Genomic DNA, 14,573 nt, shown 5'->3' on the forward strand with positions numbered 1-14,573 from the left:
GAAAAGGGACGAGGCATGAAGCTGGTGGAAACTACAAATGCAGGCTGATCTATACACAGGAGAAGCTCACGGAAAGCAGCTGTCCACAGGTAGCCCCTGTCAGAGGCAGAAAAGCTACAGAAATGAGATGCTGCCATAATCCCAGTAGTCTTTACAAAGCAAACATAATTAAATGCAGCGATACAAAGAACTCTGGCCTTGGTGAAAATGAGCACACATCTAAGAAGGAAAGCAAATAGCTCCCACTTCTAAAACAGAACAAAAGTAAAGCACTGGCCTGAAATAAGTAACCTGAGCAATCCTGAATTCTTAAAACACCCAGATGATGCTCGGAGCAAACAGTTAAACTTGGCATGCAGGAGCTGATCTCAGACAGCAGACTGCAGAAGAAGGGACTCTTTCTATTATTCCCAGATCTCCCAGCTTGGATGGTGAGACTGTCGTATGACACTGCTCAGACTGGAAAACTTGCAGCACACCTCTGCTCTCCAGTGCTGCTCCCAATATAAGTTGATTTACCAGCAAACACTATTTCTTCTCAAAAACCACAGGATTACATAATACCAGCATGGATCTACTGGGAGAACAAAAGGATCTGCAGCACCTATTAGCATTAACATTGCACTGTGCACCCTGTGTTATGTGGCGGGTGGCAAGCTGCCCTGCTGCACAGTTTCCGCAGTCTCATAAGGGCCGGCCCTGCATGCTCCAACACTGACCAAAATGGTGTTCTGATTAAGCTGTGCAAAAAATGATTTTTCAAAGCAAGGTCTGAACAATACAGAAAAAAAAAGAAAATTAAAGTTGTTTCTTCAATATAAACCCAGGGTTTTTTGCTTTTTTGGATTTTCCACTAATCATACTCGTCCATTCAACACACACACAAAAATCACGTTCTTTATCAGACGTGATTAATAAAAGTGATGGAAATTTGGATCCAAACAAACACCTGCAAAGACACTTGGAGTACTCACTGGCAAAGGAATTTCAATTAAAAAAGAAAAAAGAAACATTAAAAAAAATCCTAGTCCCAAGGGCTAGACCTCTCTCCTGAGAGGTGACGGAGACCGCAGTTTAAATCTCCGTTCTGAGTCAGGCGGAAGGGATTTGAATGCAGTTTTCCCATTGCCTAGGAGTCTGTCCTCACCGTCTGGCTAATGAGGCTCTGGGATCTGGGGGAAGATACTGCCATTTCCTCCTCCACGTTGCCTCTGTGAATGGTATCTAAAGGCTTTTGTGAGTCTACATGAAAACACCAAAATGTCACTTTTCATTTACAGCAATAAAACTTCCAAAATAAATCCTCCATATCTGACCAAAAGTAATGAATATTTTTGTTGATCCCAAACTATGTTTTTTCACAGACTCGTTTGTTCCTCCCACCATATATCTGCGGCTTGGGCATTATCATCTGGAAAGGGAAGGACATGGGCCTTATCACTCCTGGTCTTTAATGACCCGTGTCATTTTCCCCCAAAACAGACTTTGGGGACAAAATTGGCCAGATCCCAATTAAAAATTCCTCACCTCCTTCCATTTGAGTCTCCTCTTTCTTACTCTACACCGCTGTGCAGTGCTGTTTTGCATCATTAAACAGCCTAACCCCATTCCACCACACGAGCGGCTGAATGTTACTCATAGTGAAATGTTGCCTGTATGTTAATTTTGCAAAGTGCTTAGGATCCTTCTCGAAGGAAGGAACAATAGAAATGTAAGTCATTATCGTGTACAGGAACTGAGGAAATAAACCTAAGGGCAATAAGCACCAGAAACTGTCACACAAAATACAGACCAAGTCGAAAGCTTAAACTGGAACAAGAAAAAGGCTGTCAAACAATCTTCCAGGCTTGGCATGGTGGGAGACATTGCAGAATGCAGCTAGCCCGGCAGAAGGAAATTAAATAAGCCTGGCAAACTGATGACTCAGCAGAAGACAGCACAACGCCCAGCACATTTTAGAAATAAACCCAGGTCAGTAAATGCCAGAGCTTTTCACGAGGAAGAAAGGCCAAAGGATAGTGACAGAAACTCAGACACCACCACAAGGCAACAAAAGAGTGAGTGCTGAGACCTAACGTTACCAAAGGCAGTCTGAAAAAATTACAGACTCGGGGAAAACACAGTTCAGGCAGAGAGAAAACAAACGACGCTGAACATATTGTACACTCAAATCGATGACACTAAATGCATGCCAGAGTTCATGAGCAGTGAGAGTAACTCAAGCACAGAGTAGCTCCAGTGATAACCACAGTTTTAATACTGAGATACCTCTGAAAAGCAGCAAAGAAGTTAACACATAACAGAGCGGAGAAAACCACAAGGGAAAAGACTGTCCTGGTCTAGTAAAAAATACTGCCAAGATGCAGGTCAGCATCAAGCCAAGTCAACCACACACAATCAGGATTCAAACTCAAAGCAAGGAGCGTGTGAGAACCAAGCACAGAAACGCTGGCCAGAACGAACACCAGAGGAGAGAAACCAAGCCAAAGACACAACAAACAAGCTATTCCTTACTGAATAAAAGTCTGAGCAATTTCGTATTAAGAAAAATTTATTTCAAATGCATTCAGAAGGAAATGTGGCCAGGCTTCTAATCCAGAAAAAGTAAACTGCCAAAACCCTAGCAAAAAAAATGGGTGAGAGGAGGAGGAAGAGAAAGAAAAACAAAGCAAAAGAAAAAGGCAAAAGAAAGAAAAACATAGGGTCCTATGAATACGCAGATGAGGGCACAGCAGCACCTTCCTTCTCTCAAGCTCCATGGAAGGAAAACAGAGCTTCCAGTTAATAACATTCAGGAAATATAAAAATAGAAAAAGCAAAGGATTCACAGGCCAAGCAAAGACATTGTCGACATGAGACAGAGTCTCAAGCAAATGCAACCGAACAGATGAAAACACACCCTCAGGCACCGGGGGCACGTCCACTCACTGTGAGCCTCCTTCAGCAGAAGCTATGCTAGCACTTTCTCCAGACTCAGTTTGGTTGGCTGCTTCCTCTCTGCCCTAATCTCTTCACGAATTTCAAATCTTAAAGCTGCCAAAATTCCCATGCTTTCCTCAGCTGTCTTTTCGTTGCATAGCCTGGCCACCAAAAGCAACAGGAAATAAACTGCCTCTTCCAATGGCACTGGGGCAACCTGTGTGGTTTCTGGCTGCTAACAGATTCCCTCAAGTGATTTCCAGTATGTGGCTGGGGACAAAGCAGGGGAAAGTGAAGTTTGCTGTGCTGTGCATCCGTGCGGTGTTGTAGGGCACACAACCTGCCCGTGCCACTCCTGAGTGGAGTACAGCTGGAGCAGCTACTGTTGGGCTGATAAATAGTCAGTTCACTCGTAAATGGAGTGTAGGGAGAAAGTCATTCTTGTGCTCAGGTGGAAATTAGAGAAGAATTTTGGCCTGAAGAGAGGGCAATTGTTAGGGGAGGGGATCTCAAGAGAGGGAATTCTTAGCATGTCAGCATATATCACTTAGACTTTTCACAACGACATGCTTTGCTTAAAAATGGCAATGCACAAAATGAAAGCTTTAAAACATTTCATTTTCACAGGACATTTTTCTGTCAAAACTGGTCTACATTACAAAATGCTTTTACTACATTCAAATGACCTGATTTTTTTTTTTTTTTCAGGTCAGAAAAACATCTTGTGTGGACTCAAAAATAAATATGAATTTGTTTTCATTCACCAAAAAATACAAAACAACAGCTATGTTTCCTTCTTTCATTTCTAACCAAATCAAACCCCCCTTCCTGTTTTTTTGAGGATGTTGTGAACTGATCAGAGATGATAGGATGGATCCTTGATACACTGTTGTGATAGGAATATTTAATTACTGTACCCATGCTTGAAAGCTCATCTTCCCGCAGCAGCTCAGCTATCACCTGAATTAAGATATGGATGTTTATTGTCAACACGCTGGTGTAACACATTCCCACAATCAATGAAATGCTTACGATGAAAGGGACACAGATACACAGCAGCATCTGACGTGACATGGAAATCTCCAGGCTGGTGGCAAGCAGGAGGGTTTTCAACCAGAAGCAATGCGGCTCTGGCACTAGCACACCAGCCCTGCACTGAGAGGTGGTGGTGCTGCATCTCAAGACATAGCCTTACCACAGGTTTTTTTGGTTCTCTGTAAAGTTAGGATTATCCCCTCTGATGTTAAGAAGACTGGAAATTTTCCAGCAGCACTGGGTATTTTTGAGTTGTTGCACCTTCTTGGCCGTAACTCTCCAAGCATGCAAAAGCACCTTTACTGCTTTTTCCCATCTGCCCTTCACAGTCTTGATGAGGCCCCTATAAGCCTGCACAAAGCCAGTTATAATTTTCCACTGCCTATCAAAGCCTTCACAAGAGTTAGGCAGTTGGTGTGTAAAGCCTGCTGCCTACCATGCTGACTAATGTTGTCTGATTGTTCCCTTGTACTCCCCCATTGGTCCATCTGTACCCATCTGCTGCCTTTTGTCTTCTAATTAAAGTGTAACCACTTTGGGGTAGGAGCCACCTTTCTGGCTAGTGTTCACACAGCTCCCTGCAGAGCAGAGTCCCAAGTCCATAACTGGGGGCTGGGGACAGCAATGATGTCGCGCAAGAGGTGACTGCATGTACATGTGGCAAGGGGGAATGGTGACCCCCCTCGCTGTGTGGCATGGGCAAGTCAGCTGGAAGAAAGCCCCAGACTAGAGCTCTCATCCAGAATGCAACCAAGGCAAGAGCAGTCTTCTCCCGTGGCTGGATGGTGTTACCACATTAGCACACTGGGCACAGTCCTCGGGGTTGCCCTGTCCAAGGAGTCAGGTTGGCAACCCTGGTAAAGGTCAGATGGCTACTATCACCCTCATCAGCTACACCGGCACAGAAATGGTAGGAGGCATTCTAACTACAGCCTGGGCTTAATAAAGATCTCCAGATTTTCCAATATCTGATTTGCATTAGAGGACAAGGTCTCTCCAAGAAGTTGTCATTGTTTCAATGTAAGCATTCCCTCCGGTAGCCAAGGAGTAGGGCCTAGTGGAGAAGAGCCAGAATATTTTTCTGCAGGCTCATGAATCATACAAATACACTCCAAAATTCAAGCAAAGTCAGGAACCGCTTCAGCAAGAGGCAAAGAGAGCAAACAGCTTATACTGACATAATATACGGTGGTTAGGAGGAGACACCCAGCTAGTGTCCTCTTTGGTCAAAGAGATGGACTAGCTCATTATTGCAGGATGCAGTAATCTAATCTAATGGTCTGATACAATCACTCAGCAAAGATACCATTTGATCAGCATGTCCACAAGATTTACGTAGGAGGCTTTTTCAGAAAGATTGTTCCATTTATCCCCTGATAAGGAAACCTTTGTGTGGCACTTGCATCTGCCCTTCTCCTTATGAGTCAGTGTAAGTTTAACATGGCCATAACTAGCCACAAATATATACAGTTGCATCCTGGACAACTGTGAGAAACCAGGCCAAATCCTGACAGTGGGTGCAGCATAGGTGCACAAATAAAGCCATCTGGTTGTCTGATTGAATCAGGGTCATCAACAGAGCCATCAGATGTGACCTAGATCAGGTATCTAAGGGACATTCACTTGGGAGTGGGATATCCATAAAATATGTATTCTTTGATGCAAGTCTGCTGTCCAATGAGAAGCAAGGGATTCAGGAAATTACAGTCTCTTAGAGAAATGTCCAGAAAGAACACTTTAAAAATAAGGGGGGAAATGCATTTACAAACTACCATTCTAATTTCAGCCATCTGTGCTTAAATCCAGAATGGTTCATCTGCCCTAAGTGAAGCTATATCCTTCTAAAAACTGGTTCTATGGGAACAGAATCAGTCACTAACTGAGTAGGTTTAAACAAACTCCTATGCCATTTCTCCTCAGGGACAATGAGTCATAAATCCCCATGTACACAGGAAAATTAGCAAAACAAGACTGATTGGCAAAAACAATCCAATCTTGTCTCACCATGAAAGGAGTCGGTGGGATAAAAAAACATTTCCTCTCTGAAGTCCCTGGACGTGCTGTCAAGGAGCCAAAACTCCACACACAGAGCAGAACCTGACCAAAGGCAATAACTTCTGCCCCAGGGAGGCAAGCATACCTGTGCATGCATGTGTGAGTGATCAGAAAGGCTTGCTCAGGTGGGCACCAGAAAACGCAAGGAGGAAACTGTCCCAAATGATCTAGTCATCTTTCCAAAGGCAGGCAAGGGCCTTCAGAGAAGGTGCTTGGATTTGCACAGCTGCAGTTTTCACCTCACAATCCTACATTCTTGTTCCTCTCTTATTTTTAAAGAGCCTTCTTCAGAAAATGAAATTAAAAAATCTAAATCCTTCCTTCTGCTAGGCAACGTAACAGGTACATGATTCATATTGCTTCTTCATGGAGTGGCCAGTACCACACAGACCCTTACTAAAAGCAAAGAATACTGATCAGATTTTCAGTCCTCTTCCCCCCTGTTATTTCTGCCACTGTGACATTGAAGCATACAAAGAAACGACAGTGAATATTTCTTTTAATGCACAGAAAGGCTTGAGACCAGGCCTGAAGGCTGCGTCGTCATCAAAAGCTACAGCCTCTTCAGCGTCTCTGTGGTGTTCATCAGCCCTCCAAAGCTGCAGACTGCAGGAGGTGACAAGTACATCCATAAGGGCTTTTGTTTGCAGCCATCCACAATAGCTTTCATGCACCGACTGCCTGCTCATACAAAAGGTACATGGTAGAAGCTTGCAGAAATTATGTCCTCACTGGACCAGGCTTGAAGTTTTTGCTGATCAGCTTGTCCATAACCCAGTTTTTCTTTCCTATCAAATATGTGGGCTCTTGTGAGACACTCTTCAGGTTCATCTTGTTCATCTAATCACAGAAATGTAGTCTGGCAGAGAACCACAAGAGATCACTTACTGCATCCACCAGCTCTGAGGCAGGACAAGATAGATTTAAACTCCGCACTGTTGGATATTTTTCTGTGTCCTCCAGCAAATGAGCCTCACCAGCAAATGAGCCTCACCATGTCTCACCATGCTAACAATCAGACAGCTCCCTACATACCTAACTGAAATCTTTCTGCTTGAAAATTTAGCAAGATATCTTCTTCTTACTGTGGACATGAAAAGCAACTGACCATAATGTCCTTTTTTCAACAATGATTTAGATGTCCGAAGACTTATCTTGTTCCCCTTCCTCTTTTTCCAGATAAAACAAACCTTATTTTTCCATTTTTCTTTTCTAAATCCTTCTTTCTATAGCTCCCTCCCATATCCCAAGGGAACCCATCCCAAGCATGGATGGGCATAACACTGCTCTGTCCCAAGCACGGGACAGGGTCACACAAGTTCACGAACTCACCTTATGTGGACTACGATTGAGGCTGAACACATCTCTGGAAAGCCCGTGGGACAGCAAGCAGTGGGACCGTTTTTCACCCTCTTGCAGCATTAGGAAGTACTGGAAGTCTACAGTCACTGAGGCAGCTGACAGCGTGTCACAGCAAATGGCCCCATTCCCAGGGAGCACTAATGTGTGCAATGGTGTAAGGGAAGAGGCTAAGAGCAGCCTGTCGGTGAATTTGTAATCATGGCCACACCAATGGCTAGAGGAAGCAGAACAGATGCTGCTAATTGATTTTCAAGAGTTCAAAAGTCAAACACTGATAATTATAGGAGCAGCAGCAGGCAAACATTTTATCTGCTGAGGGGGATGAGGGTTGATAGGGGCAGAGGATTAGCACATGCAGCAGGGAGAATGAATCTTTCAGCATAAGTTTCCCATCTGTCCTCCTCTACGATGGCTTGTAGTGGCACGCTGACCAAACCCATCACCTGGGGCTTTGCTTGTCCAGGCAGGAGCAGCAGTTACCGGAGCGTGCACGGTAAGAGATGCCCCAGGGATCCTGCAAATCAAAGGGTTCTGTGGGGTGTGACAAGAGGTTGCTGTCATGAGCTGCATGGAAAGGTCCTCTGAATCCCCAGTGACACACCTAAGGGAAGAGGCAGAGAAGCATCAGGAAAAGGGAGGGGCTGAGAACAACCTAGTGACAGAAGTGATGCAAAACTCACTAGAAATTAGAGAAAGGCAGGCCCCAAAGAGGACCTCAGAGATAGTAACATTTGTGTCATCCCCAGGTTTGCTGGGGTAAAGTGAGGCAGCAGACAGGAGGAACAGAGAGCTAATGGGATAGGACTCCTGTGCCCTGCCTCAGCAGAGAAGGCGGATGTGAGCAAGACCTGGACAGCAGCACTTGCCAGCTCTCATGAAGGGATCATGAACCCAGAAATAAGTCCTCATCATATGTGGGATTATAGGAGAGCAGAGGAGAAAAGCAACCAGTAAAGAAAAAGCCTGGGTGAAAACTCTTCCCACACAAAACATCACAACGCACAGACGCAAAACCTAGTGCAGTACAGAGCCTCTGGCCCACCTCGCGAGACCTCTGGCCCCAGCTCTTCGTTGCATTGACGCAGGGTCCTTTATGGGGAATAAAAGTGGACCCCCTTCACCACCTCCATCTGCATACCTGCTCCTCTATGATAAATACAACAGGGGCATCTAGGCACCCAAAACACACCTAGTCTGTCTGGCCAGTGAAGCAAAGAGCTCTACTAACTAGCTAATTAAAAGGTAGTGAGGGAAGGCACGCAGCATTCTGCCCCTAAGGAGCAGAGAAGAGAGAAGTGAATGAAATGCATCACATTTGCTTATCACAAGAGGAATCATCACTCATGGCTACAAGAGCCGAAGAGCTCAGGTTACTGCCCCTTTCCAGAAAGTGGTTGCTGTACGTGTTCTTTCATGATTGTCAGCCCTATGAGGCTTCAGTCTGTCTGAAGGACGCAGGAGGAGATTTATCATCATCAGAGTCTAGGGACAGCTGTCGGTCTCCTGGAAAATGAATTCCTGTTCTGAAATAACTGGTGAGATTTTGAAGATATTTCTTCCCAAATTGGGATGAAAAATCAAAATCTCCAAAAAATTCACTGACCTGGAATCCTGAAACAGTTCAGTCACTGTCTGCACCTTTGCTGCTCAGAAAATGGAAGGCTTCGCACCTGTTTTAAAACATTTCTTTATATATATATACCCCATGAGATGTACTCCTCACAATCTATTTGCCATCTTTCAAGAATCAACTGCACCAAGCTGTACAGAGCAGCAAACTGTGTCACTAAATCCAGAGGAGACTAATAAAAATGATCAGAAGACTAGAAAACATGACCTACCAGGAGAGACTGAACAAATTCTTGTTTAATCTACAGCAGAGACGTCTGGGATACAACATGATAGAAGCCTTCAAACATACATAGGGAAGACAAAAAGAGGAAGAGAATAAGCAATTCTCTATGTCCACTAGGGAGATGCCGAGTAGTAATGGGCTTAAACTGCAGTCAGGGAAATCTAGGTTAGACATCAGAAAAACTTTCCAGGGTAAGGAGAAAGAAGCCATGGAAGAGATTGCCTCAGGATTTCATGGAGTTTCTAGCATCGAAGGACTCTCAGAACAGGTGAGACAAACATCTGTCAGGAATAATTTCAGTCTAGTTGATCCCTCCCTTGGGCACAGGGAAGGACTAAATGACCTCTTGATGTTCCTTCCAGGCACAGCATTTGATTATGGATAAAAGTGTGCAGCGATGTAATTAAAGACTTGTGAACGCACACAAGTGGACTGAATCAGTGCTTCCCATGCAGCCTTTCATCTTTCATCTCCTACTGCCAGAGTGTTTGACTTGGAAACTCTCCTGCACTTTGCGCAGTTTCTTCTATATATTGCCTAGAAGTTGCCAGGACAAAGCACCTTGCTAATTTAGCAAAAATTAGTGAGAGTTTGGATGATTTTACACTGCAAAGCAATGCACTTACAAAGGTATTGGGATTGTGTGCTAATAATATATGAATAATTTATGGCTTGTATTGTGGCATTGCCTGGGAGCTGCTGTTAAGGGCCAGCACTCTGCTTTGCCTGACTCCCTGCAAACACGGAACAAAATTATGATCTTTGCCACAAAGAGCTCTGTTTCACCCTTTTATTTTAATGTTTGCATTTCTGCTAAATGGAGAAAATTAAGAAACAGGGTATGAGGTTCCAGGTATGAACAGTATTTGTCTGTGATCAGAGCATGTTGGAGTTGACTTCTGCATTTTCCAGGAAGAATCTGCCAGTGTAAAATTCAAACAGCTCAGAGTTTGATTATAATAATCTGATCTTCCCGATGAGTGAGACACCCACTACAAGGCAAAACATTTGTGTTCAGGAAGCACTATGAACTTTTCATACCACTAATACCATAGTTCATCATAGTCTCATTTCAATCCAGCCCCAGCTCCTACGAAACAAAGAACTGTTCTGGTTTAAAGGATGCCAAGTAGTCCCCACAGACAGCAAGGCTCAGGCAGGTCCCAGGTCTAACCCCAACTCTCCAGCTCACCAGCATCCCTTCCACTAATTGTCTGGCTCATCTGAGAGACCACGGATGTGCTCTCAGAGACTGAGCAACCCCTCTTACCGCTAATGGAAGCCCCCGAGCCCTCACTGAGGGTGTAACAGGGTAATGCGTGTGAGAAGCACTGCGTTTAGCTGTGCCTCCCCAGAGCCTGCAAAGCATTCCAGCAACAGATTCCCCACAGCTAGCCCTGCTAATAATCCCTAGCAGGATTCATGCTACTACGGCCTCGTTTTCCTGCTCTGACGATTGAGTTTTCCTCTGTGAGAACAAATTTGGTGCCAGCTAGGAACAAATCCTCCTGGACTTTGCCTGGTGGACTTTAGCAAAGCTGTGTGATGGGCAGAGCTTGATGTGCGGTCTCTGCAGCCCGAGCCTTCCCTGCCCACCCCCTGAGCAGCCAGCCTGCCTCCAAACACATCCAAGGGTTGTCCACTCATGCCATACATATCCTCATGCTCCTGTCCCACTGAGACCTCTGCTGACTCTCCCAGTGCCAAGACCACGAGGTAGACCAGTCTTCCTGGAAACCAGGCACAAGCTGGGGCCTTTCACCCTCCTCCCAAACTCCTGTAACTACTGAGAGACCTTAGTGCCTGCCAGGCGATGGCTCTTCTGCCTCCTTCAAAAGTTGTTCCTCCAGCCCTCTTCTAAATGCACTTCTCCTGACAGCCCCCTATTTCATTCTCGTTTTGCCATGAATTTCTTCCTGGTGAGTCCATGTAGGGAACAAGCAGCCAAGGAGAGAAGGCTTTCTTTGCCTGGTGGGGCAAAAGGGCATTTTTCTAAGCCATACACCTGATCACATCCAGATTGAGCTCCGCTTCATATCTGTTGAGCTCTGATGAATTCTCCTTGCTTTCGCTCTGACTTGTCACCCCCATCACTTTTTTATATCTTATTTTCTTAGCCTCAAACTACCCCCTCTACTTCAATTCAAACCCTTTGGGAGTGCTTGTTCTGAGCCTGGACCACTGACATTTATGTGGGAGGTGAAATGAACCAAAGCTTTGCACTAACACAGAAATCCACACCATTTCTAAAACAGTGCTTTGGGTTACATGCAAATTATTCAGAAATATGCAAATTTGGGTCTTTGAACAACTCAATATGATCTCACATACACATCCTACTTAATGCACCATCCCATTGCAAATGACAGTGGCCAGATATATCAAGCACAGTTAACACTGGCATATATTACTAAGTGTGGCTGGAGCTCAATCACAGTCATTTAGCATACAGAACTTCACTGCCTCCAAGCCATGCAGAGAAATATTTTCTGTCTCTTCCATTGAAACCCATGGCACAGAGGAGGTCTCTTCTGTGAAAGGCAGGAATACTTATGTTCAGAGGTTACAGAAGGGAAGCTGATGAATTTTTTATGCACACTAATGGAAGAATGTAATGGCATCCTACATGGAGAAGACAGCAGTCTGGGTATTGGAGATACCAGTAGTCCAGGATGCAAGGAGGAGATTGCCAGCCCTTGATAAGAAGTACAGAAAGGTGGGGGGAATTATTCGCCTGGAGCCTTCCTCCATCCTCTTCCTCCCTGACACAGTTTGAGAATTACCAAACATGTCCTACCCTCTCCCATTTCCTCTCCTTGGTCAGAAGGATGATCACCAGCTTGGGATGCATCTGGTATCCGTCCTCACTGAACGACAAATTCCTGCCTTCAAAGGTGACATTGATCAGGTACCTGCAGGGGAGAGAAAAGAGTGAGGAGAATGTTAAAGCTTGGGAACCAAACCCGAAACGAGAGCCTGCCCCCTGCCCTGTAGCTTACACCAGGACAGTAGGAGCACAGTGCAAACAGTTTTATGAAGCTGGGAACAGCAAAGGAAAATCTAAGAGGAAAGCAGTGGAAGAAGCAGGACAATTACTCCAGGAACTGGGACAATCAGGCAAGGCAAGGCAATTGCCCACATTTTGTGACTGGGCTAGGGAAGCAATGTCCCACATTGGCTCTCAATGAATTCCTGAAAGTACAACTAAGAGTCACATGCACACATGTGTGCCCATGGTCCTTGATTTCCCCTTACCCCAAAGGGCAGAGAGATCCATAGCAATTATCTGTGTGAACACACTCCACAGCCCACACTTTGCTCACTTTCCAAAGCGACTTTCACATGTCATTTGAGGACAGAGATGGCCTACAGGTGAAGCAGTGGAGACAGCCTCCCGCTAGCCCAAACATCGAGGCAACGATAAGGGAAGCTGCAGAGAGCAGAGGAAGGAGCAGCACACCTGTGAGAAGATCCACCCCTATCAGAGCCAGCACGCCCCGTGGGGCCCAAAGCAATCCTCTGAAGCAGCTTAGGAATAGGGACAGTGGATGTTGAGATAGTCCACTGAAAGTCCTTTTTCCTAGGGACAGAGTCATGCTTTATACTCAGCAAGATCAAACTAAAGGGTGATCAGCCCTGCAAATCCCTGCAGCCAACACTAATGATTGTCTTTGTCTGGAAAGGCCCCGTCACTTCTGCGCAAGGCACCCCCCTTTGGGGCATCTCATGTCAGCTGTACAAATGGACTATTAAACAGTCCGGGCTTCAATCTTATTTATCCTAAGGCCTCTTCACTCAGCTCTGGCAGTGGGGAAGACCTTTAAGTGGACCAAGATTACAGCTACACTCATTTTAAGGCCTTGCTGCATCATGAAAACATGTTAAAGTGGTGTTGCTGTAAATGAGAATCAAGTCTATTGTTTTCTTAACTGTCATGCCATCCAGAATGACACTGTGGGGACGAGGAGGAGGCAAATACGCATTTTACAGTTCAGTGGCTTATATGACATCTCCGTGGCACTCTGACAGTTTCCCCTGTTCATATATTTCACTTCAATTCACAATCCTGTTGCATAAAGTCGATTTTGCCTTTATACACCTGCTCTGGCACCGGTAGCATCACATCACCATGAGAGGCAGAGGTGACCAAGCTGCCTGCAGGGCTAGCCCCAGGACTCTGTCCTCCCGTGCTTTGCCCAGTTCTCCTATAAATTACACAAGAGACATTTCCATTACAGATGTGAGAGGTTCTTCTGCTCTATTACACCATGACACCAGGAAACATTGCCTGATATTCAGCTTCAGTTTGTCCTTTCTGAACTCGATTTGAACCAATTTCAAGGAAAAAAAAAAAAATCTGTTCTTTCAGTGGGTTCACACTTTCCCACTATCTGCACACAGAGAACTCCCTGCTAATTTAATGAAAGCATTAGTAACAGGGAAACTTCTTCAAACAAATGAAAAAGCACATAATGATTTTAGCTTCTTCCTTTTCACAAAATTTTTTGTCCTAACTCTATTAATCAACTAAACTCAACCACTAATTCCCCATTACTAAGTGCAATCAGCAATTATGTTTACTTCTAAAGGAAATTCCATATTTGCTCCATGTTGTGACCTTCAGGGAACGTGCACAGCATAGGAAACACAGCCATAAGGGAGCCCAGCATGAAACATTTGCAACAGGATGATTTTCAAAGGCAGCCTATTGGTTATTTTCCAAAAGCCAGACCCATTCAGCACCCAAACACTGAGAGAACCCCAAAACATCAGCCGCATGGAAAATCATAGCCACACAATTGTTTGCAATGGTTTAAAAGATCCCATGTCAGGAACACACATGTTCTTTTTCTGGCATTTCTTTCCCAGCCGTTTGCATTGCTCTGAGTACTGAGGAACGCCAGGCACAGACCATCACCGGGTATGCGCAGCCTACTAGACCTGTGTAAGGTTCTGGAGGTGGGAAGGCCTTCCAGTGGACCAAGATTACAGCTACACCCATTTCATGACTTCTCTGCACTGGCCACCAGAGTAAAGACAAAGCAAGGCTCCAAGAGGATGAGGATGCCGTTAGCCTGATGGGAGTTGCAGCTTTATATGTCAGGAGTTAGAAAGCAGTGCCAATATCTAATTAAACAAACAGCAATATTACACAGTTCTCAGCCTTCTTTCCCCTCCCACCTGAGAACGATGCCACTGTGGGAATCTCCCTTGCACAGCCTGACAAGAAGAGTTCACAGAAATCAGCAACAGATATGACACAAGAGGGTGTCATTTCTGTTCTTTTTCCACCAGAAAGATTAGAACCACTAATAATAATCAAGGAGGGATCATCAGCGACTCCAAT

The 14,573-nt window shown here is 44.9% G+C and overlaps 1 protein-coding gene across 1 annotated transcript in view; it reads right to left on the reverse strand.

The window, feature by feature from the left end:
* Positions 1-14,573, reverse strand: part of GRIN2B (glutamate ionotropic receptor NMDA type subunit 2B) — a 167,879-nt gene that overhangs the window by 64,399 nt on the left and 88,907 nt on the right. The window contains exon 3 of the mRNA XM_072867443.1: positions 12,024-12,138. Within this exon, the coding sequence (XP_072723544.1) occupies positions 12,024-12,138 (115 nt within the window). The remainder of the gene's footprint in view (positions 1-12,023; positions 12,139-14,573) is intronic.

This window comes from Ciconia boyciana, chromosome 1, assembly GCF_034638445.1.
Source record: "Ciconia boyciana chromosome 1, ASM3463844v1, whole genome shotgun sequence".
NCBI classification, from domain to species: Eukaryota; Metazoa; Chordata; class Aves; order Ciconiiformes; family Ciconiidae; genus Ciconia; species Ciconia boyciana.